Source organism: Schistocerca gregaria, chromosome 2 (genome assembly GCF_023897955.1).
Source record: "Schistocerca gregaria isolate iqSchGreg1 chromosome 2, iqSchGreg1.2, whole genome shotgun sequence".
In the NCBI taxonomy this organism is placed as follows: Eukaryota; Metazoa; Arthropoda; class Insecta; order Orthoptera; family Acrididae; genus Schistocerca; species Schistocerca gregaria.
Window position 1 is genome coordinate 928,297,710 of NC_064921.1, and position 26,111 is coordinate 928,323,820.

The window sequence follows — 26,111 nt, forward strand, 5'->3', positions numbered from 1 at the left end:
AACTTGAGCCATAGTTCCAGTATATGCTCAAGTTTACTGGATATATACATCTTTCTTCTTGTTTTGACAAAATAATTTAATTGGATAGATAAAAAGCTACTCACCGAGCAGCAGCAGCAGCAGCAGCAGCAGAACACACATGTAAAGGAGGTTGTAATTAGGCAAGTATTCAGAGCTAGTGGCTCCTTCTTCAGGCAAAAGAATTGAAGGGGAAGGAAGAGGGGTAAGGAAAAGGACTGGAGAGGTCTAGGAAAAGGGGTAAGTTTTGGGAAAGTCACTCAGAACCGTGGGTCAGGGGAGACTTACCACAGAGTATGAGAAGTGAAAAACTGATTGCTGGGGACTGCATCAGAAAAGATTTGAAAACCTGGGAGCTTAAAGGTGGAAGACAGGGTAATATTCAATACAGAGATTACTGCTTAAATGTCATGCATGAATTACTAGAAGTTAAAAGCAGAGTGCATTGTATGTAACAGAGATGGGAAAGGGGCAGTAAAAAATGGGTGGGTAAGACAATGAAAGATGTAGAAAACAAAAATGTAGTGAAGCAAAGAGTAGTTAATGTGAAGAAATGCCGAGACAGAAGAAATTAACATAAATTAAGGCCAGGTGGATGACGAGAACCAAGAACATGTAGTACTAGCTCCCACCTACAGAGTTCTGAGAAACAGGTGTCTGGCGGAAGAATCCAGATGGCATGTGTGGTGAATCAGGTGCTGAGATGATGATTCTTATGTTGTAGAGCGTGCTCTGCAACTGGATATTGTGTGTTGCTAGTATACACCCTCTGCCTATGTCCATTCATCCTAATTGACAATTTGGCAGTAGTCATACCGATGTAAAAGGCTGAACAGTGTTTACATATCAACTGGTATGCCGTGTTGTTTCACAGATGGCCCTCCCTTTGATAGTATATGTTTTGCCAGTTGCAGGGCCCCTTTAAGTGGTGGTAGGAGGGTGCATAGGTCAAGTGTTGCAGTGGGGATGGTCACAGGGGTAGGAGCCATAGGGTAGGGAGATGGGTGAAGGAGGAGCATAGGGTTTGACAACAATATTGCGGAGATTGGAAGAGCAACAAAAAGCTGTTCTAGGTTTTGTGGGCAAAATTTCAGATAGAATGGATCTCATTTCAGCGCATGATTTTAGAAAGTCGGGGACCTGTCAAAGTAGCTGATCAATACATTCCATACCAGAATAATACTGAGTTACCAGCAGTGTGCTCCAAAGATGGTTTTTGTTGGGATCAGTAGTACCAGGATTGGATGTAATGGCCCGGGAAATCTGTTTTTGTACTAGGCTGATAGGTTAATTATGTGCAGTGAAGGCTGCGATGAGAATGGTGGTGTATTGCTGTAAAGAATCTGGATCTGAACAAATATGTTTACCTAGAATGCCAAGGCTGTGTGGGAGGAAATGTCTGACATGGAAAGGACGGCAACTGTCACAATGTAAGTACTGTTGCTGGTAGGTTTAATGTGGACGGAAGTGTGTAGCTGGCCTTTGGTGAGAACGAGATCAACATCAAGGAAAATGGCACGGGATTCGGAATAGCACCATGTGAAATTTAATTGGGAGATGGAGATGGTATTCAGAATGTCGAGGAATTTTAACAGTTCAGACTCAGCATGAGCCCATATGGTAAAAATGTCATTGATGTATCTAAACCAAAGCAGAGGCTGAAGACTTATGGATCTCAGGAAAGCCCTCTCCTAGTGACCCATGAAAAGGTTTGGCATAGGAAGGAGTCATTCTAATTCCCATGGCCACACACCTGATCTGTTTTTATATGTCTGCCCCTTCTGTTTGACCTTTCTGCTTTGGTAATCATGGTTGCCACAATTGGGTCATGGTCACTTTGACAAGGACATCCTTGGAAAGGCCAGGTCTGTCTGTTGCTGTTAGGGCCACTGTATTTCCATGATGAGTGGGGCTCTGAACTATCTGCTCTAGTTAGTTTTCAGAGAAGGCATTTAGTAATGTTTCACAGGATGTCTTGTCAAGCACGCCACTAACAAAACTGTAATTTTCCCATTTGATTTTTGGATGATTAAAGTTTCCACTGATGATTACAGTATGATTGGGAAATTTACATGCAAGTGAACTGAGGTTTTCTCTAAAGTTTCCTGTTACATTAGGAAGGTAGTCTTGTGGGTGATAGAAGGATCCAATTACCATTTTATGCCCACACCTGATACACTTGCCCAAACAATTTTGCATGCCGCTTCAATTTCTATTTTGGTGGATTTGAGCATCTTGTCTGCTGTGACAAATACACTACCTCCATTTGCCATTAGTGTATCATTTCAGCACACTTACATTTTACCCAAAAATTATGCTGCTATCAATTTCAGCCAACTTTCTGTATGTAATGCAGAATGTGTGTGCTGTAAAGAGAAGTAACACGTTTCATTATACTGTACCATGAATATGGGTTTAGGGAATGCCAGGAATAGAACCATTGAAAACACTAAATGAGAAGTAAAGTACAGTAAGCGTCTTCTTCATTTTTTTAAAACATGGAATTTAAAGATATTCTTATCTAGATAATAATAAACTGAAAAATTTTGGGGCATCAATTTGCAACCTTTTTCTCAGAATTCTATCTCTACTGTCACGGTATACGTACCATTATAGGATTTGTGGTTAAAAAGCATAGATTCTTTCTAATTGTACTACAGCAGTCACCAATTGTTCTCTAGGAAAGAACATGATATTTGTTTGGACAAGACTGTCTTAACCATTGTGTATAAAAATGTACACTACTTTGATGTTACATTCCTAAATTAAAAGTGTATATTGATAAGAAATAGAGGATAGAATAAATGCTTGTACAGGGCTAGATTACACTCCTCAAATATAGGAGGAAATGGTGACCAGTGAACAGATGTGTAGAAAGAATAAGAAATCAGTTGTAAAGTTACAAAATACTTCAACCAGAATTAAAGATTGTGTTCTTGGTGTTTCTATTGTTGGTCCTTATGACATCTTAAGCACTAACAGGTGGATACAACATATTACACTGGAAAACTATAATACAAAGTTACACAATAATTATGATATAATGCAAGCTTATACAATAATTATGAAGTCTATATTGACAGAAAGTGTTATTTCTTTCAGTTTTTATGTTTGATAGTAAAAAATGCACATATAATATGAGAAAGTAAATTTATTTGTGGTTTTTATATTAAAAACAAAGATTCCAAGACTTACCAAGCGGGAAAGCGCCGGCAGACAGGCACTTGAACAAAACACACAAACACACACACAGAATTACTAGCTTTCGCAACCGATGGTTGCTTCTTCAGGAAGGATAGGGAAAGACGAAAGGATGTGGGTTCCTGAAGAAGCAACCATCGGTTGCGAAAGCTAGTAATTCTGTGTGTGTGTTTGTGTGTTTTGTTCATGTGCCTGTCTGCCGGCGCTTTCCCGCTTGGTAAGTCTTGGAATCTTTGTTTTTAATATATTTTTCCCATGTGGAAGTTTCTTTCTGTTTTATTTGTGGTTTTTGGTTGATAGAGGCTGTGATTTTACTTTTCACTTTTTTATTTCTTTCACAATTTCTTTTTTGCTAGATGTTCTTGTATATGTCTTTCATAAACATAAATTTCAAACTGTGTTCCATCAAACTCGTCAGTCTGCATACCTTGTGGGACATCTGGGTCCTGAACCCTCACATATTCTTCTCCTTTGAATTCTTCAGGGAAAAATGCATCACAATGATATACTCGATTGATCCGTGTGAGATACAGACGATGAAAATAAGGTGACAGCAAGCAAAGTTTGTATATCTGAGCTCCACCCAATACCCACACTCTGTATGGTTGAGGCTGGAGGTTCTTGATGAAATTAATTGCATCATCCAATGAACTGCACACTACTGTGTCAGATATATCAGAAGGAACACTAGTCATGGACCTGCTAATAACTATGTTCATTGCTCCAGGAAAGGGACGTGTAGCCACTTCTCCCATTGTTTCCCATGTTCTGTGCCCAACTATTATGACATTCCTTTGTCCTTGTGGTGGTTTTGTGATTTTGAGAAAATACTTGAACTCAGAAGTAAGCTTCCATGGCAGCATATTCTTTTGTCCAATACCCATATTTCTATCAGCAGCTGCTATAAGGTCTAACTTAACAGATTTCTCCATATTGATGCTGATGGTGACAAAACTTCTGTATGTCTGTGAAAAATATGTTACAAAATATTAGTGTAATGTCCTGTAGGCATAATAAATGTGTAATATGTACTTAGTTTATTATACTTGTAAAAGTATTTCTGTCAATATACAATATACTTAATATATAACACTATATTTGAGAATTCAGTTATTTAAATGCCATTATTAACAAAAATACAAATTTCATTATGTATTGAGAGACCTCACTTGTACTGATAAATTATTTCATTGTATTTATTAATATAGTTGTATTTGGTGAAATGATGAGCAAGCCAAGTGATTTAATTATTGTTAATAATCTTATAATTAATTTGTTTTCATTCCAAAATTATTTATTTACTTTTGGCAAATATTTTTATACAGGATGCTTACCTGCTTTAATGTTCTCTCTTCTTAATCTGTAGTTTTTTCCAGTTAATTTTCTGTTACTTTCTTCAGCTGGGAATAAATGTTTCACAGTTGATATAAGGGCTTCCAAATCTTGTTGAGAATCTACACTTCCAGCCTGTTTGGGACTGCCATGTGAATCGGTTACATAACTGGTTTCTTACATTTACTATGTGGCAAAGTCCTGGTGTACTACTCATCTTAAAAACATTGAGTTCAGTTAGGCTGTTTAATACCTAATTCTAATGCCTTTGAAATTACTTTTGAAGTTATTTACCCAGGTTTGCTGTTTGAATAGATACTATTCTTAGAGGTCTGTGTGACCAGTAAACATTATTTTAGGTGCAGAATGTTCATTAATCCAAACTTGTAGTTTGTTAAGAATTTTGTCATACAGAGGTTATGAGTTCTTGTATTTGCTTCTAGCTTAATATACTGGAAGAAAATTTTTTTTCTTAAGCTGGAGGAAATTTCCATTGCTTCTACAGTTAAAGATACTCCTCTGACTGCCTGGAGCAATGGCCAACATTTGGTGAAAGTATCAGTGTACTGTCCAGTATCATTGCTTGTACAGTTAAGGAGACTCCTCTGACTGCTCCACAGCTTGGAGCAGTGGCCAGCATCTGGTGAAAGTATCAGTGTATTGCCCTGCATAAAAACATTGATTTCCTCCAGACTGCTAATTTATGTGGTTTTGGTAGTATTAGTAATGGTGTTTTTTGTTTGTTTGTATAGGTGAATCTTGGGTATTAGTTTCATTTCTGTGAAATGTGTGTCAAATTCTCTATTTGCATTAACATTAGAATATAATTGTAGGAAGCTGCAGTTGAAATGGAATAGATCTGATAAGCTGTAATAAAAAATAAAAAATAATTATATTGTGTTTTATACTTTTAGATTCATTAAATCAGAACAGTATAACTTTAATTACATGAGCTGCTTTTTGACCCCTTACAAATTGCCTTTCCTCTACCTCTCTTTTACTTTCCTGGACTAAATAATATTCATTATTTTGACATGACTTTATTTTATCTAGCAACTGTTTATTTTACAAAACACTTTGTTGCGGAAATGCGCAGTTTGATAATGATAGAAGCCCAACACAAAATAGGATATCAAAGTTACTGTTTTTTTTCTTTAAGTTTTCAGACTGCTGCTGCAATAGATAGGCATGTGTTGGTTAGATAGCAACCTTCTTGACTTGGAATTAGTCTCATGTAAACCCTTTGTTGTTCACAGAAAACAACTGCAGCATCTCCTATGGAAATTAAAGCACTTCATGAGGTAACACAGGAACAAGAGAAAAAAATTAAATATCTGGAAGATTTACTTAATGCACAGGTGTGTGCCTTTTTTTTTACTGCATTACAACTTCTTATCAAAGGTGTTATTACTAATATTTTTCAGCTTGTTTTATTATTAAAACATATAAATTATACTTTTCTGTTCGAACATCATCCACTTTAAAAAGCTGCAACTAACCATAACTTTACAAGGGACTTGTTTACCCATTTGCTTCTTGATTGTTGTCAAGAAAAAATATGTCATTTGAAGGTATAAAAATTTTGAACAAGCTGTCAGCAGTGTGTTTTTACTAGCGAATTAATTATTTTCTATAATTATTGCAGCCTTACCTGCTGGTAAAGGTGTGCTATTTTCACCAACACTTTAGGACATTAGATGTTTGCTTTATTCCATAAACCAATAATGGGGAGAGCTTTATGTGTGTGGAACATGTAAAAAATGTATAACGATTGATATATATTTTATGCAAGACTTATTGTGCTTGCTGTTGTTTCTAAAGATTCATAGTAAAGTAAAGTGGTCCTCTTTGTGTGTGTGTGTGTGTGTGTGTGTGTGTGTGTGTGTGTGTGTGTGTGTGGGCGCGCGCGCATGGGGGTTATCCTAATCTTCCTTCCCAGTCAGTAGTTCCCCTACTAACTGAATTTGTAAATCTGTAATCCCATGATGTGAATATTGTTAATCTCTTTCCATGTGGTGCTTACATTGGTTCGAGATCTCTTACAGGATCTGATTCTTTTTGAAATTTAATGAGCTCTCCTTTTTAAATCTGCATTTCGCTTAATATTTCTGAGGATATGTTTGTTGTCTTCAGGTAAACCAAATTTGAAATTTTGTGGAGCAACTTTTGAAAGATCATTAATAGACACAACGGTTAGAAGTATCAAGATTGAAGCATGGGTGCACCACACACAATTACTTTCCAGTCATATGACTACATAACATACTTATTGCTCTTTCATATTAATGTCCTTTTTTTTTTGTTAGAAAAATCTTGAACCATTCTGCAGAATGTCTATCATGGAATGCTATTCTAACATAGTAAAAATGAATTATTTTTTGTAATTATGCAGTCAAACACCTTTGACAAGTCACAGAAAATACTGGTAGCTTGTAATTTATTATCTGATGAGTTGAAAAAAATTCTCATTTCATGAAATTGTGTTCTCAATGTAAGAACTCTTCAAAATCCAAACTATGACATTGAAAATATAGTACCTCTTTTCAGGTGCATAAGAAACTACTTTGGCATAATCTTTTCTAAAATTTTTGAGATGCAGGCAAAAGTTTAGTGGTGTGTATTTTTCCTTTTACAGAAGCTTAACTGCTGTGTGACTTGGCTTATCAGGTAATGTTCAGCTTATATAAATGATTGGTTACATAAATAACTTAAGACCTTATTAAACTCACAGGCACACCATTTAATTAATTTTGTTAATATTTATCAGAATAGCTACAGTGGTGAAGATCAAAAGATTTGAAGGTGGATTTTTCTTTTTCTCATGAAGTGTGCCATACTGATGGTGATAAAGTTATTGTAATGGTGAGTTGAGATTTTCTCAGCATTATTTATTGAAGTTAGCAACTTTGTGTTGTTAGTACCAGAGATAAAGTATTTATGAAAATTAATTTCTCCACTACAGACGTTGTCAGTGAATGATTTTCTCTTGAAGTGGTGTGCTGCTTCTCCTTTTTGGTTTTACCTGTCTCCTCTTTCAATATACCACATGCTGTTTTCTTTTGTAGCCAGGTGTGTCTATCATAACAAATTTGCTTGGCTATCTGCATCACGTTCATCAGAATTGTGCAGTACTACTGTCATATAAGTCTGAAAGTTGTTAGTGGCTAACCATCCCAGATAGGATTTTTTTGTCATTTAAAATATCTGTACTGTCCAGCTCATGACTTTAAGCCCTTTCTTGATGTAGTAATTTTTTTTCTTACAAACTAACTTGTTCTTAAATACTGTGGTGTGGATTTGAGATCACTAAGTTTCTCCCACAGACAGCTTTTTGTGGCACACTCGGGGGACTGGTTTCATTTGTTGCTGGTGGAGGGGGAGCTTAAAACTTTGTTTATAACCAAATTTTGTACAAAATTGGTATTACGGGGAACTACATTTTATTCTGTGATTTTATACTGTACTTCTACTTTCAAAAGCATATAAAAACAAGAACACTAATGTTGTTTGCTCAGTACTGGACTGCAAACCTAGAGGTCGAAGGTTCAATATCAATCAGTTCTAGGATTTCGTCTGTTATTATTTCTTTGTGTATGTGAAAAATGTGAAGTTGTATCATTATTTGCAGTCTAATAAACTGCAACTCCCTCTATAACTGTCTGGGTAAGACAGTTCATAGGTTGGATGAAAGCAGATGGTGCCAGTGATCCTATGGAAGACATAAATAACTTAAAAGAATCTAAAAACTTCTGCATAGTTCCCCCAGTTCAGAACACAGAACAATAGAAACATCTCAGAAAAATGGAATAACAAGAAAGACAGTATAATATGGTGAATGTAATACTTGGAGAATTATTTACATAGTGTTTGTTTAAGAAAATTATATGTGGTGATTGTAAAAAAGATTGTAAGACCTTTAATTACTAATAGGAAAGGGAACACAGAAGATATAAGTCCTAAAACTTGTTGGCCTTTTATTAGAGATCTGCATTTCTATTAAAATTTGCACTGACCACATATGTTTTGCTTTAGTTAGGGCAAGAAAGGACCTAGTGTATGAATGGATGTAGGACAGTGGGCTATCCTACACAGCAGTTAATGTTAATAGAAATATTAGCTTCTCATAGCTGGGTTTCAAAGTCACGCAAAACTTTGTAAAATAACATCATGTTTACCTTTGATGGTAAAATTCTTTATTTTAACAACCCACTATTGCAGTTTTGACAATATGGCTATTATAAAATGGAACTAATTGTGCTTTAATACGTGTCAAACCCTAAAAATAATGTAACATAATATGCTTGTCATCATCACATTTGTATGTTGTATCTCTAACTGTAAGACTGCATCTACATTAGAAGTGAGTAGGTACTGATAAAATTTGGTAACATGACTATGCTGTCAACTCTATTAATCAATTTTCTACAATGTAATATAATTGCAAAATAATTTAATTGCATAGATAAAAGATCTGCTCACCAAGTGGTGGCAGAAAACACACATAAAAGAGGGTTGTAATTAGGCAAGATTTCATAACCTGTGGCTCCTTCGTCAGGCAGAAGGGTTGAAGGGGAAGGAAGAGGGATAAAGGAAAGGGACTGTGCAGAGGTCTAAAAAGAGGGGTAGATTTGGGGAAAGTCACCCAGAACTGCAGTTTAGCGGAGACTTACCGCACGAATGAGAGGGAAAGAGTCTTTAAGTGATTAAAGAGTGGGTGACACATTATTGGGCATCCACACTTTGTCACATAACGTAGAGGTCGGGCACTTGCGACCTCTGGAAGAAGAATAGGCAACGACCTGTGGCTGAGTATAATGATGGTGCAGGCACAGTGCTGATGCAGGCTCAAGTTCAACATTGGCTCCTAAGTGTTCCCATGTTGATGTTATGACACTGTCAGTGATGATTGTAGAGGATACAGAATCATCAAGATTGGACTGTGAATCAGTGGAAACATGTCTGGCCGGGTGAATACCATTACTTGTGACACCACTTTAATGGTTTTGTCATCATCTAGGTAAATGCCTGACATGCATGTAGGTAAGTGCAAGCAGTATCAGAGTGTGTTGGAAGTTGACGTGGGGTTCCATTGCACTTGTGGTGGTAATCGAAGGCACCATGACAACTGTGGATTGTGTGGACATTATGGATCACCTGCGTGCATTCATGAAGGATTCTTCCCCAACAGCAACAGCATCGTCCAGCAAGATAACTCCACATAACCCAGAATTGTGCTAAAGTGGTTTGAGTAATGTGATGATAAACTCACATTGATTTCTTGGCCACCAACTTTGCATCATTTGAAACTTATTGGAAAATGTGGCATATATTGGGGACCTTCAGTCCATAAATTACGTGACTAGTGTGACCTGTGTGTAGACATCTGACGCCACATAACCCTTGGAAATCTATCAAGGGCTTGTCAAATCCATATTAGCTAGAATCACTGCTGTCTTGCATTCCAAAGTGGGATCAGTATGCTACTAAGCAATTGTTCATAATGTTTTAGCCGATCAGTGTACAAAGTGTGGCTATCAAATGATGAGATTGATGCTGTCACAGAAGTAGTATGCTTGTACCAAAAATGAACAACAAGTAGCTGTGAAGCATGAAGCTTTCTCAGTTGAATGCAGTAACTCAGGTTTCTGTAGACAAATCAGTGTGGCCATAGCTTTCATTTGTGTAAGAGCTGTTGTTTTGTTTTACCAGGAAAATGATAAGTGTAATAATAGATCAATGAATTGTCATGAAGTTTCATATGAAACTTTTTAAAAACTGCTACTGAAAACTATATTTTACTTAAAGAAGTGCATGGCAAAGACTGTTTATCACACACACAAGTTTTTGATTGTCTCAAAGGTTTCCAATACAGCTGAGAATACATTGAAAATGGCTTACACTCTGGATGCCCTTTAACATCAAAACATATGAAAAGTATAGAAAAGGTAACCTGATCTGATCTGACCAATGATTGAGTGTTCAGTCAATTGCTGAAACTGTAGGAATTGAGAAAGAATACATAAAGCATATTTTACATAACCAGTGTAACATGAGAAAAATGGATGCGAAACTGGTGCCAAAAATTCTCAAGGTTGAACAAAATGAATCTTGTGAAAATTACTGTACTGACACTTTGATTACCATCAGAAATGATCGTAATTCCTTGGAAAATTTGATAACATGATTTATCCTGGTTTTTCATATATGATCCATGTTTTGAGTGCCGATTCATGCATTGGAAGTGCTCAACTTCACCGAGAGCGAAAAAAGTTCTAGTGAGCAAATCCAAGATTCAAAACAATTATGATTTTTTATGGATTTGTGCATCTTCACTGGGTTCCTGAGGATCAAACTATTAACCAGCATTACTGCCTCGAGGTTCGTGCTCAACTCTGTGAGAAAATAAGAAAAAAAGACTTGAATTCTGTAAGAATAAGTCTTGGGTTTTGCATCAAGACAACACACTTGCGTGTACCGCATTAAAAAGACTATCAGTCCCTTGAAGCATTGAAAGAAACAGCAGCATGTATCTTCCAGGAGCACACAGATAGAGACTTCCAATAGTTTTTCTAGCAATGGAAGATTTGCATGCAGTTCTGTAAGAATAGAGAAGGAGAGTTTATTGAGGATGACAATAATTAAATATGTAAAATTTAGAAGTAAAATATTTTACAGCAATAGTCCCACACACACACACACACACACACACACACACACACACACACGTTTGAAAAGTAATTGTAGCACAGTTATTGTCATTGTACTCTTTAATTTACTCTCAAAACACATGGTGATATTTTTACATCATCTCACTTGCACATTGTCTATTTCTCCTGTGAAACCCTTGATTTATATTTCTTATCTACATTAAAAAAAGACAAAGAAAAAAGAAAAGCGCAGTGTAAACATCCTTTTCATTATTTATGTAGTATAAAATTTTTCTGTCTATGCACTTTACTTGATGAAGATGTTCTTGTTGGAACACTGTTCATCTTTTTTAAATATTTATTTTCAATATTACTATATGGACTGACTAATATTCAGCAGTTGTTTGTTTCAAAATGTTTTTCTTTTCTATGTTTTTTATTCATTGTGGTAAACTATTGTACAAGGGGGAGATTGAGTCAGTAATTAAATTGCTGAAGAATAAAGACTCGTGGATATGACAGGGCATCTAGCAAGGTACTGAAGCACTGTGATAGCATGTTAGCCCAGCACTCTCCCCAAGATTTGCAATGATCCTAAGTGCAAATGTGACTGAACTAAGTTGTTTTAGGAGTTCCAGAATTCACTTTTTCCAGTTTAAATTATCATCAATATGGACACACAAGAATTTTTTAAAAGTTTTTACCATTTTATTATTTCCTCACTGTGTGTTATACTTATCATTGGTGTAGTATCTCTTTATGTGCAGAACTGAATATGTTCTCTCATTTTAAAATTGACGGGGAGACCATTTGCAGAATGCCACTCAATGATACTTTTAAGAACTTTGTTTACCATTTCTGCATGTATGCTTGAATTGATTACAATACCATCTCATCTGCAAAAATAACTAATTCTGATTGTTGTATGTTAGATGGAAGATTATTTGGGGAACCCCATATGTGATTTCTCACAAGTCACAATAATGTCTTCATTGGTTGAGTTACTAAGAACAGCTTTCTGCATTCTTTTTGTTAGATATGATGTTATTCATTGGTTGGCTGTACAATCAGTCCCGTAAAACTTCAGTTTATGTGGGAGAATACTGTGATTCACACAGTTACCTGCCTTAGGTAAATCACAGAAAGTATGAACCAGCACTATTTAATTATTTAAAGCTTGTAAAAATTGGTGAGTTAACATGTAAATGACATTTTTAGTGGAGTAAATCTTCTGAAATCCAAATTGTGATTTGCTGAGAAGATTATTGTTGCTCAGGTGAGCTACTATTGTAGAATACATAACTCTCTCAAAAACGTTGGAAAATGATGTCAGCAGTGTAACAGATCAGTAATCATAAATTGGAAACACTGACAAAATCAGATAAGTTTTTATTTTGAGAGGATATATAATAGTCTTAATTTCAGCAGGAGAAGTTGGTGATACATTCATGTAATTGAATTTTATGAGATTTGTTTCTTCAACTTATTGCTGGGATTTTTCTCAAGAACTGTTCATCCCTATCCTCTCTGTCATATTTGAGAAATGATTATTAAATATGTTTTCTACCTGTGACTCATCGTTTATAGCCCTTCAATTCAGTGCAATAGTGATGTTGTCCTGCTCTGTGGATAGTTATCCTGTACCTTGTTTCAATACATTCCATATAGTCTTTTAAGTCTGTTGTCTTAATTACTGATCTCTGACATTACTGCTTGTTTCTTGATTTTTTAATAAGTTTTCTTAGCAATTTGGAGAAGTTTTTGTAGTGTGCAGCTACTCCAGGATCTCTACTTGTTCTTGAGAACAGATACATTTCCCCGTTTCTTTCACAATACTTTAATCCCTTCTAGTGATCAATAGTTTTTTGCATGGGTGTTTTTGATGTCTTTTCTGATTAGCTTACGTAGAAAGCTATTTTCAAATGATGATATGAATTTATTATGGGATCTCTTTCAAATTCTGATGGTGGCAGGGGTAAAATACAGGGAGTGTAAGGCTATTTACAATTTGTGCAGAAACCAGATGGCAGTTGTGAGAGTCTAGTGCATGAAAGTGAAGCAGTGGTTGGGAAGGGAGTGAGACATGGTTGTAGCATATCTCCAATGTTATTCAATCTGTATATTGAGCAAGCAGTAAAGGAAACAGAAGAAAAATTTGGAGTAGGAATTAAAATCCATGGAGAAGAAATAAAAACTTTGAGGTTCGCCAATGGCATTGTAATTCTGTCAGAGACAGTAAAGGACCTGGGAGAGCAGTTGAATGGAATTGATGGTGTCTTGAAAGGAGGATATAAGATGAACATCAACAAAAGCAAAACAAGGAGAATGGAATACAGTCAAATTAAATCAGGCGATGCTGAGGAAATTAGATTAGGAAATGCGACACTTAAAGTAGTAAATGAGTTTTACTATTTGGGAAGCAAAAAAACTGATGATGGACGAAGTTGAGAGGATATAAAATGTAGACTGGCAATGGCAAGGAAAGTGTTTCTGAAGAACAGAAATTTGTTAACATTGAGTATAGCTTTAAGTGTCAGGAGGTCTTTTATGAAATTATTTGTGTGGAGTGTAGCCATGCATGGAAGTGAAACATGGACGATAAACAGTTTGGACAAGAAGAGAGTAGAAGCTTTCGAAATGTGGTGCTACAGAAGAGTGCTGAAGATTAGATGGGTAGATCACATAACTAATGACGAGGTATTGAATAGAATTAGGGAGAAGAGAAATTTGTGGCACAACTTGACTAGAAGAAGGGATCGTTTGGTAGGGCATATTCTGAGGCATCAAGGGATGGTGATCCCTTGATCATTAGTATTGGAGGGCAGCTTGGAGAGTAAAAATTGTAGAGGGAGACTAAGAGATGACTACAGTGAACAGATTCATAAGGATGTAGGTTGCTCCTCTCTGCTTCCTATATGTGCTGGCTTTTGTACGCTCCACCACCTCGCTGTACTCGCTTTCCACGATAGTGCGGACACTGCCGACCTGAGCACGAACTGAGACACTGCTTCCCCCACAATCCGTCATGTCAGCCACAGGCAAAGCAAGCTGGGGGAGGGGGTAATGGCCAGCATATTGAGGATGCTGAGGGGAGGAGTGCAGCATTCATCAGGGACGACCCGATAATGGCAATGTGTCTGTTTGCAAAAATATTGTAAAGGAATTATGATGTGATCCTGCTGGACACTCAAGTTTTCTATAAATTAGAAATACACCAGGAAAACCTCAGATTAGATGAAGATATAATTGTTTCAGCCAGCTGAGGGGGGAAAATGTCATTGTCTTCCTTAATGTTGCAGAGTATCGCAGTAAAATGTAATTGCTGTTGGAGAACAATACATACAGCTGTCCAAAACATGATCCAACTCTGTCATACAGGAGAAAAACAGCTGAGGAGTTTCAGTTGCTCCTGAAAACATGAACAGAGGTTACTGTTGAAAGCTGCAGCTTTGACTCATTTGACAAGGCATGAACACAGATAAAATTTGATATGAAAACTTATCTTGTTTTTAACAATATTATGAGAAGTAAAGTTGCTACTCACCATATAGCTGAGACACAGTGTGTTTCAGTTGCCTGAGACTGCAGTCGTGTGTGTGAGTTGCGTTTGCATGCATGTGTGTGCGTGCGCATGTGTGCCTGTTGTTGACAAAGGCCTTTGTCCACAAACTTTAAGTATGAAAATCTTTTTGTTGTGCCTACCGCATCTCCGCTATATGGTGAGTAGCAACTTTCCTTCTCATAATATTGTTACATTCCATTCTGGATTTTTCATTGTTTGATTTTTATCTTGCTTTTATTTATTTTTATGACATAGTTTTCAGAAAACTATTTGAAACTGTAAGTATTTTTTGATGAACTCTAAATTTGGTATCCCTTATTAATTTACTGTATTGATTTCTTTTTCTCTTAGATGTCAGAATCATCCTGGATTTTGTTTGCCTGTCAGTATTTATATGCTAATTTGTTAACTTTTTATTCTTGTGTTCAATGGGGCATGCTAGATTTAAATAACAACTTATTGCTGAGCATAAATCTTCCCATCTGTTCTCTATGTTCTCACATGAGTCAATTGCTCTCCAGCCTTCTAACTTCAGTGAGGTGTGTAGCTCATTTAAATTTTCTGGTTTTGTTTGCCTAAACTTCACGAATATTATTTGCAAGCTCATCTTTCTATGCTTTATTTTTAACTTGCGCATATTGCCTACTCTGAGGCACATTAATTTTTATGGGGCCTTGTACTGCTAATATCAGATTGTAAGAACTGATTAAACTACAAATGGTTTTTATATGACAATTGTGTCAGAATATCTTGATTATTTAACGTAAAATTACTCCCAATTCCTATTGTAAACTATTTATATTAGAGAGAGTGATCAGTATAGTGTTAGTTTAGTTCTTTACTCTCCCTGAAATATTATTTTTATTTCTGCTGCTTCAGGAATCCTCTCTGATTAGTTTTCCACTCTCCTTTGGGAGGACTATATTAGTCATTTCTAGTTCTGTAGGCAATTCATTCATGATAAAGTATTAGATAGCCTACTGGGCATTACTAATTCTTTCCCTTCTAATTTTGCTGATGCATGTTGAACATTTCAGTTCTTATAAAGAAGTGAAAGGAAAGTTCAGAATTAAAGGAAAATCTGATAGGGAAGAGGAGCAGTTATAAACTTAAGATTGCTGTATTATTTTCTTTGATATTAACTGAGATTTAAGGAAACTACTGAACAGAACAGACAAGTATTGAATTTTTCATAATAAAAGATACATACATTTGAAGATAAATATAAATACATGAAAAAAATAATTTGAATTAAGTACAGTGACACATGTAATATTAGTGGAACCTGTTCAGTTTTTATAAGCCTGCATGTTGTCTGTTCTTCTGGACATGTCCAAATGAACAGACACTGCATATTCATATAATTAATTTGCCTCCACGAGTAATGAACCCACTGCTTTCAGTGTGGATGCATAACATGTTCGATCTCCTGTGGGAATCTCAAAGCAGCAAGCATGAAGGACACAGACTGGGGCTATGGGTGGGTGGCATAGGTGGTAATTTGAGGTGACTGGCAAGCAAGCTGAGATAGTGTGCACAATTGCAATAAATACTATGTCGGGTGGCGCAGTGGTTAATGCAGCTGCATAGTAAGCAGGATATCCCAGGTTCAAGTCTCAACGCTGCCGATTCCGCATGAAGTCCCAATACAGCTGACGTCAATAGTTTCTTCCCTTCCCTTTCCTTCCCACTTTCCCACATCCCCCCTTCCCCATCCTCCCTCCCCCTCCCCCTCCTCCCACCCTCCCCACCTTCATTGTACATAAAACAGTTTAGTTATGTTGAACACTAATGACAGTAATAGTTTGAGTCTGGTAGTGGCATATTCAGATATTCTAATGATTGTAAAAAGCAGAAATTTGTGTTTGAGACCTTGCCTAGCACAGATTTTCAGTTATGACAACATATTTTCTATTTGAATGTTTAAATTTAAATAGTTTTGCCTGAATATTTTTGTCTCAGATCACTATATTATCAAGAGAAATCCATACTATTATATCTACTTGATTCTTAGTTTCAGATTATTAACTCACAAAATAAAAGGGATGGTGAGGAGAACAGAATAGGTAGAGCCATTCTTGATATTTCACTTACCATAATTGAGGACTGATATAAAAGTATTGCTGTGAGCTAAAAATATTCTGGATATGCAGGGTGGTAGATTTCAATGTATGGTAGCTGATGATGAATAGATTTCAAAGGCTTGTTATTAGTAGTTGCTGTGAATGTAAGGCTGTTATGTGTTGCAGCCCCTTCTGTCATATACACTGAATAACTGTATTAGAATGCTACCGCAGCAGGATGTAAAAATATCAAAAATTGTTACTGCTACATTTTTCTGATTAACAGGAGTTCAATGCACTTAGTCAGTTGGAAATTGCAATTAATTTTCTAGCTTGAGGAAATAACTCATGGAGCACTAATACATTCACATGAATGTTTGAAGAATCTGGTAAGTTGCAACAGATCAGATTCCTGCAATTGTTGTGCCAGAATTGACTAATGTTTTTTAATGATGGTAATTCACTAATGCCATTGTGAGACTGCATGTACTTTAGAACAACACATTTATGAATGAAACCCACTAGCAGTGACTGCCAGTACTTTTCACCCATTGATTCTCTAGTTGATGACTTTCGTGTTCAATGATTTGGAGGTAACCGTGGGTGCAATATCAGTCATCCAATAATTCTAAATCAGAGCAATATGCAGATGTAGGTGCACTCTTTTAGGGGTATCATAATATGTGGGCAACTCTCAGAATAGTTTCCACAGAAGTATTGCTGATTAGAGAGATATGTGCGATGTGTTGGATCATCATGATTTGCAGAAAAATTATTAGAAATAAACCTTTAAAAAACATCAAACCAGCCTATGCTTAGAGAACCACTACATCTAAGAAAAGGGAAACCAGCAAGATTAGCTGGAAGACTGTAGACTAATGCCTGGTTAAAAATATTACCCATCCTAACACAGCACTTTGTATCACAGTTCTTCCAGGAAAAAGAACTAATGGTTGAGTTAGCATGACAGTATAGTGTAGATAGTATTATCTTACTATGCAGAGGCCTAAGCAGAAAACTGTTTTGGAGTTGTCATGAGTCTATGTACTGTATTTAATGCATTTATGTTAATTTTCAGCCCAAAAACAATTGTTTGCATCTGATTCACTTGTCTTAGAAAAGACAAAGGATTTAGCAGTTATTTTTATGACGATACAGTTCTTTCTGCACTAGAAGCTTCCTATCACTAAACTGTCTTACTTTTTTCCAGGCAGAGAATGCACAAAAAACGGTCAAAGAACAGTTGGATTCACAAGAAAAAGAATGGCAACACCGTTTGCAAGAGTTAGAGCAACAACACGCTGTAGCTCTTAAAAAAGTGGAGGAGTTAACGCGTCAGTTGGTGAATCGTACAGGGGCTTTAGAAGGTATAAACACTTCAGCAGTGCTAGTTCCGTTGAAATACTGACTGTATTCATAACTGTTCCTGTAATGCAGCTCTCCACAGCTGATACAGTCACAGGAAATTTGTGTATATTAATGTGTGAGAATAATTTAGGAGTATAGGTAAGAAGTAACAACTCACCAAATAGCAGAGACAGTGGGTTGTCAACTTGCACAGAACGAATCCCTTAATGGGCTATTTACATGCTGGCAGAACTTTCCATACCATATTACTGTGTGAAAATATATGTGTACATTGCGGTGTAACTCTGGAATGCCTTCAGCAATTTCGACTGAACCAGGTATACCCTGCAGCCAGGCGAATAGCGCGAGTTTTGGTGTTCTCGTAAAGATAAGTCATTTTAGATTATAAAACATATAGTGTAGTATTGATTACATGGTAAATTTGTGTATTAGTTTGCCTTTTAAGTGTACCATTAAAGGTTTCATTTTTCTTTACGTAATATAGCAGAAAACGCGAAAAGATCGTACAGACGTATTTTCTGTTTATATTTTGCCACAGCAAATCTATAGAATTTCTTTTAGTTGTTTTTTGCTCTCCAGAAATTTAACTTAGCGTACCTCTTCATTATTTAACTTTATCTGAAAACTACCTTGAGCAGTTAAACAGAGAACCGACTCGTGGCGATGACATATTAGACCTTCTGGTGACAAACAGACCTGAACTATTTGAACCAGTTAACGCAGAACAGGGAATCAGCGATCATAAAGCGGTTACTGCATCGATGATTTCAGCTGTAAATAGAAATATTAAAAAAGGTAGGAAAATTTTTCTGTTTAGCAAAAGTGACAAAAAGCAGACTTCAGAGTACTTGACGGCTCAACACAAAAGTTTTGTCTCAAGTGCAGATAGTGTTGAGGGTCAATGGACAAAGTTCAAAACCATCTTACAATATGCATTATATGAGTATGTGCCAAGCAAGATCGTAAGAGATGGAAAAGACCCACCGTGGTACAACAACCTAGTTAGAAAACTGCTGCGGAAGCAAAGGGAACTTCACTGCAAACATAAATGTAGCCAAAGCCTTGCAGACAAACAAAACTTACACGAATCAAAATGTGGTGTGAGGAGGGCTATGCGAGAGGCGTTCAATGAATTCAAAAGTAAAGTTCTATGTACTGACGTGGCAGGAAATACTAAGAAATTTTGATCTTATGTCAAAGCGGTAGGTGGATCAAAATAAAATGTCCAGACACTCTGTGATCAAAATGTTACTGAAACAGAGGGTGACAGACTGAAGGCCGAAATACTAAATGTCTTTTTCTCCAAAGCTGTTTCACAGAGGAAGACTTCACTGTAGTTCCTTCTCTAGATTGTTGCACAGGTGACAAAATGGTAGATATCGAAATAGGTGACAGAGGGATAGAGAAACAATTAAAATTGCTCAAAAGAGGAAAGACCGCTGGACCTGATGGGATACCAGTTTGATTTTACACAAAGTACGCGAAGGAACTTGCTCCCTTCTTGCAGCGGTGTACCGTAGGTCTCTAGAAGAGCGTAGCATTCCAAAGGATTGGAAAAGGGCACAGGTCATCCCCGTTTTCAAGAAAGGACGTCGAACAGATGTGCAGAACTATAGACCTATATCTCTAACGTCGATCAGTTATAGAATTTTGGAACATGTATTATGTTTGAACATCATGACTTTTCTGGAGACTAGAAATCTACTCTGTAGGAGAATGAGATTTTCACTCTGCAAGAGCACTTGCCCGTGAAAGGCAAAGGTCCCGAGTTCGAGTCTTGGTCGGGCACACAGTTTTAATCTGCCAGGAAGTTTGTTACTCCGTAGGAATCAGCATGGGTTTCAAAAAAGATGATCGTGTTAAACCCAGCTCACGCTATTCGTCCACGAGACTCAGAGGGCCATAGACACGGGTCCCCATGTTTCTTGACTTGCGTAAGGCGTTCGATACAATTCCCCATAGTCGTTTAATGAACAATGTAAGAGCATATGGACTATCAGACTAATTGTGTGATTGGATTGAAGAGTTCCTAGATTGATTGGATTGAAGAGTTCCTAGATAACAGAATGCATGTCATTCTCAATGGAGAGAAGTCTTCCGAAGTAAGAGTGATTTCAGGTGTGCCGCAGGGGAGTGTCATAGGACCGTTGCTATTCACAATATACATAAATGACCTTGTCGATGACCGGAAGTTCACTGAGGCTTTTTGCAGATGATGTTGTGGTGTAGCGAGAGGTTGTAACAATGGAAAATTGTACTGAAATGCAGGAGAATCTGCAGCAAACTGACGCGTGGTGCAGGGAATGGCAATTGAATCTCAATGTAGACAAGTGTAATGTGCTGCGAATACATAGAAAGAAAGATCCATTATAATTTAGCTACAATATAGCAGGTCAGCAACTGGAAGCAGTTAATTCCATAAATTATCTGTGAGTACGCATTAGGAGTGATTTAAAATGGAATGATCATATAAATAATGATCATCGGTAAAGCAGGTGCCAGACGGAGATTCATTGGAAGAATCCTAAGGAAATGCAATTCGAAAACAAAGGAAATAGGTTACGGTACACTTGTTCGCCCACTGCTTGAATACTGCTCACCAGTGTGGAATGTGTACCAGATTGGGTTGATACAAGAGATAGAGAAGATCCAACGCAGAGCAGCACGCTTCGTTACAGGATAATTTAGTAATCGCAAAAACATTGTGGTGATGGTAGATAAACTCCAGTGGAAGGCTCTGCAGGAGAGATGCTCAGTAGCTCGGTATGGGCTTTTGTTGAAGTTTTGAGAACATACCTTCACTGAGGAGTCAAGCAGTGTATTGCGCCCTCCTACGTGTATCTCACAAAGAGACCATGAGGATAAAATGAGAGAGATTAGAGCCCACACAGAGGCATACCGACAATCCTTCTTTCCACGAACAATACGAGGCTGGAATAGAGGGGTGAACCGATAGAGGTACTCAAGGTACCCTCTGTCACACACCGTCAGATGGCTTGTGGAGTATGGATGGAGATGTAGATATAGAACTAGCATTTCCAGATAGTAGCGTAAAATTTAAGTTGTTGTTTCAGGAACTTTGCACTGTTGTTTTTGTTTACACACATTTGAGTGTAGGCCAAATTTATGGAACCATATTTTCGTATTTACTGTAATTTAACTGACTTATTCTTAATAAACTATTACATTTATCATGAGTGAAAAGTGTGTGACTTGCCGTAGGATTGTTAGGTCGCGGCTTTGGAGTGATGGGTGCTGTGGTTTTTCCATGTGGGTGACTGTAGTGGCGTGGGAATAGGGGAAGTAAATGAGACTCATCAATGGTTTTGTAGGATTTGCAGTAGAGATAGGAAGATACTAGAACAGGAGGGGAAAATTGCCGCCCTTCAGGCTGAGTTAGACACGACCAGGGGAGATCTTGACAGGTTAAAAAGGGAGAAGGGTAAAGAGAGGTGGGAAGTGGCAACAGGCAACAGGGGGAACAGGCCTAGAACTTTGTCTGACAGCTTCATGATGAACGTGGAAAATAGATTTGACCTGTTGCTTCAGTTAGAAACTGACGAGCCTCAAGCAGTTGCAGGTGTAGACAGGGCACAACAAACTTTCAGCAGCAAATTGAAAAGTAAGAATGTAGGGAAATCAGTAAAGAGAAAGAAAGTGTTGTTGTTAAGTAGTTCCCATGGAAGAGGTGTTGGCCAACTTTTGCAGGATGAACTAGGATCAGAATACCAGGTCACCATTTTTTTTAAACCTAGTGCTGATCTGGAGCAGGTGACAGAGGATTTAGGATCACTTTGCAAAGATTTCACTAAGGAAGATACCATGGTTATAGTCGATGGGGCAGGTAACAGTATTGACAGCGATCCTGGGTACAGTATAGTGTGTGACCTGGCAAAGAATAGATGAGCATCGGAGCATACTAGTGTTGAGTTTGTATCTGTTCTTGGGTGCCATGACCGACCTCATTTGAACTCTTCTGTTAAGAGAGTTAATTTGGAGCTGGAACGGCTGCTTATGTCGGGTGCAGGGTCACACATTGGTGTGGTTCCTGTTGATTCTCTCAATAGGTGGGATTATACCAGGCATGGCCGTCACCTCAGCAAGAAGGGGAAGGGTAAATTGGCTGGGAAAATAGCAGGAAAATTAAAGGGGGAGGCACTGTCATGAGTGGTAAAATACCAGTGGTTATAGGGTTCAGAAAAGACCCTTTTTTAGGGTACGGAGGACAGAAAGAAACCAAATTGTAAGAGAGGTTAGAATTGAGCCAAACTTTCAGTTTGAGAAAGAAACAAAAAAAACATAATTCTAGCTTATTACATCAGCATAAACAGCTATTGGTTAAGAATTTTCAAGTCAGCAGATATTTTAACTCTACCCAATTTTAGCTCAGTCAGTGTGAAATGTCAGCTGTCTTTATTGCATCAAAACATTCAAGGACTGAGAAATAAAATTAATGAATTAACTATTTGTGTGCTTGCATATTTAATTACATAAAATCCTTGTGTATTCTCGTATTTGGGAGGAGTAACATTCCTTATTGATAGCCATAGAGTATAAATTCGTGGAGTCCTTAGATATTAGCAGTATGATGGCTAGGGTGTGTGCATGCTGTGTGCAGGCGCAGGAGGAACTGGCCGCAGTTCATGAGCAACTGAGTGTGCTGTTGGCCACGGTCAGCCGCCTTCAGGCTGCTGCCTCAAGGTGCAGCGACGGCGGAGGATGTGGCGCGTCGCTTGAGACACCCCAGGTGTCGCTTGCTGCGTCCGCTGACTTAGCCGCCATGGCACCTTCTAGTGTACCTGGCGCGTTGGGGCCGCCCTCACCTCAGGGTGAGTGGTGGACTGCAATGCATTCGCGTCACTCGAGGTGGAGGGTCAATGCGGAGGCTGGCCGGCTGGCCTCGCCAGTTTGTCCTGTCAGTGGGAAGGTGGCCACTCCTTCAGCAGGGCCTGAGCAGGCACACGGGGGCAAAGGCTTGCTGGTTATTGGGAGATCCAACGTTAGGCGGGTGATGGACCCCTTAGGGAAATAGCATATAGGTCTGGAAAGAATTCCGTGTGCTCGGTTTGTCTGCCAGGGGGCCTCATCCCAAGATGTGGAGGTGGCCTTGCCTGCGGCTATCGAGAGTGCGGGGTGCAGTCGTCTGCAAGTAGTTGCTCACGTTGGCACCAGTGATGCCTGTCACTTGGGTTCTGAGGCGATCCTCAGTTCGTACAGGCAGCTGGCGGATTTGGTGAAGACCACTGGCCTTGCACGCAGGGTGCAAGCAGAGCTCTCTTATTTGCAGCATTGTTCCAAGAGTGAATTGGGGTCCTTTGGTTTGGAGCCGAGTGGAGGGTCTCAACCAGAGGCTTCATCAACTCTGTGACGGTCTTGGCTGCGGATTTCTAGACTTGCGCTATTGGGTGGGGAATTTGAGGACGCCCCTAGATAGGTCAGGGGTGCACTACACAAAGGAAGCGGCTACTCGTGTATCAGAGTACTTGCGGCGTGCACATGGGAGTTTTTTAGGCTAGGCAGTAGTGCGAGGTGTTCTGATGAACACTCACCAGTTGATGTGCATGCAGGGAAATCAGTACGCGCTCAGTGTAAAGGCACTTCAGCTATCAAGATATTAGCCTAAATTTTCAGAATGTTCGGAATAAAGTTCCTGAATTTACTGCCCTGCAGGAAGCACGTGGCGCACAAATTATTCTCGGGACTGAGACGTGGCTGAACCCTGAGATAGGAAGTTCTAAAATATTTAGTGAGGGTTGGCATGTGTATCGGAAAGACAGATTAGACACCGTAGGAGGTGGTGTCTTCATTGCAGTTTGCAAAAATATTGTGTCTACTGAGGTCGAAGTAGAGTGTGATTGTGAAGTTATCTGGACAGGTTTAATAGGGCTAGGGGAAATAAAGTTAATTGTTGGGTGTTATAACCGGCCACCAGGTTCCACCATGACAGTTCTAGAATCATTCAAAGGGAGTCTACATTCTGTATCACAGAAGTACCTGGATCATGCTATATTAGTCGGAGGTGACTTGAACCTACCTAGTATAGACTGGGATGTCTATGAATTCATTACAGGTGGTACAGACAAGCAGTTGTGTGAATTACTTTTGAAAAACTGTCTTGAGCAGCTAAATCGACAGCCAACGCGTAATCGTTGTAAACGTTGTCATTACGAGTATGGTTAAGCGAGTTGAAAAGTCGGTCAAGAAGGCTAGGAGAGTATTCATACTAGAAAGAGCAGATAAGCAGTTGTTAGCATCCCACTTTGTAAATGAATCGACTTCATTTACTTCCGGTATGAGGGAGAATTGTGGGCAAATTTTAAACGCATTGTAAATCACACATTGGACAAGTATGTGCCGAAAAAGTGGGTTACGGCCAGAAAATACCCACTCTGGTTTAACAGCGCAATTCGGAGAATGCTCAGGAAGCAAAGGCAGTTGCACTGACAGTACAAGAAAGATTGGGAGAATGAGGACAGGCAAAAGTTAGTAGAGATTCGTGCTGCTGTAAAAAGAGTGATGCGCAAAGCATTCAACCACTACCACAGTCATACCTTAGCAAAAGATGTTGCTGAAAATCCAAGGAATTTCTGGTCTTAAGTAAAATCAGTAAGAGGGGTCGAAGGCTTCCATCCAGTCACTCACTGATCAGTCTGGCCTGGCAATGAAGACAGCAGAACGAAAGCTGAAATTTTAAATTTAGCATTTGAGAAATCTTTCACGCAGGAGGATCGTACAAACATACCGCCATTTGACTCTCATACAGATTCCCATATGGAGGACATAGTGATAGACATCCCTGGGGTTGTGAAGCAGCTGAATGGGTTGAAAATAAATAAATTGCCAGGTCCTGATGGGATTCCAATTTTACAGAGAGTACTCTACTGCATTGGCTCCTTACTTAGCTTGCATTTATCACGATTCTCTTCCCCAACATAAAGTCCCGAGCGACTGGAAAAAAGCGCAGGTGACGCCTGTTTATAAGAAGGGTAGAAGGACGGATCCTCAAAATTACAGACCAGTATCCTTAACATCGGTTTGTTGCAGGATTCTCGAACATATTCTCAGTTTGAATATAATGAATTTCCTTGAGACAGAGAAGTTTCTGTCTATGCATCAGCACAGATTTAGAAACCATCGCTGCTGTGAAATGCAACTCGCCCTTTTTCACATGATATCTTGCGAACCATGGATGAAGAGTATCAGATGGATGCCACATTCCTTGACTTCCAGAAAGCATTTGACTCGGTGCCCACTGCAGATCCTCACTAAGGTACGAGCATATGGGATTGGTTCCCAAGTATGTGAGTGGCTCGAAGACTTCTTAAGTAATAGAACCCAGTACGTTGTCCTTGATGGTGAATGTTCATCGGAGGTGAGGGTATCATCTGGAGTGCCCCAGGGAAGTGTGGTAGGTTCGCTGCTGTTCTCTATCTACATAAATGATCTTTTGGATAGGGTGGATAGCAATGTGTGGCTGTTTGCTGATGATGCTGTGGTGTATGGGAAGATGTCGTCGTTGAGTGGCTGTAGGAGGATACAAGATGACTTGGACAGGATTTGTGATTGGTGTAAAGAATGGCAGGTAACTCTAAATATAGATAAATATAAATTAATGCAGATGAATAGGAAAAAGAATCCCTTAATGTTTGAATACTCCATTAGTAGTGTAGGGCTTGACACAGTCACGTCTATTAAATATTTGGGCGTAACATTGCAAAGCGATATGAAGTGGGACAAGCATGTAATGGCAGTTGTGGGAAAGGCGGATAGTCGTCTTCGGTTCATTGGTTGAATTTGGGAAGATGTGGTTCATCTGTAAAGGAGACCGCTTATAAAACACTAATACGATCTATTCTTGATACTGCTCGAGCATTTGGGATCCCTATCACGTCGGAATGAGGGAGGACATAGAAGCAGTTC

The 26,111-nt window shown here is 38.4% G+C and overlaps 2 protein-coding genes across 3 annotated transcripts in view; one reads left to right on the top strand and one right to left on the bottom strand.

Moving 5' to 3' along the window:
* The window catches only part of LOC126335357 (cilium assembly protein DZIP1-like), a 249,019-nt gene that overhangs the window by 45,116 nt on the left and 177,792 nt on the right, over positions 1 to 26,111 (top strand). For both annotated transcript variants that reach the window (XM_049998546.1, XM_049998547.1), the window contains 2 exons: positions 5,808 to 5,909; positions 18,034 to 18,190. In XM_049998546.1, the coding sequence (XP_049854503.1) occupies positions 5,808 to 5,909; positions 18,034 to 18,190 (259 nt within the window). The remainder of the gene's footprint in view (positions 1 to 5,807; positions 5,910 to 18,033; positions 18,191 to 26,111) is intronic.
* On the bottom strand, positions 3,526 to 4,696 carry LOC126335358 (dihydrofolate reductase-like). Its single transcript, XM_049998548.1, has 2 exons — positions 4,554 to 4,696; positions 3,526 to 4,184 (listed from the first exon to the last, which is right to left on the bottom strand). The coding sequence occupies exon 2, from the start codon at positions 4,149 to 4,151 to the stop codon at positions 3,555 to 3,557; it is 597 nt and encodes a 198-aa protein (XP_049854505.1). The 5' UTR covers positions 4,152 to 4,184; positions 4,554 to 4,696; the 3' UTR covers positions 3,526 to 3,554.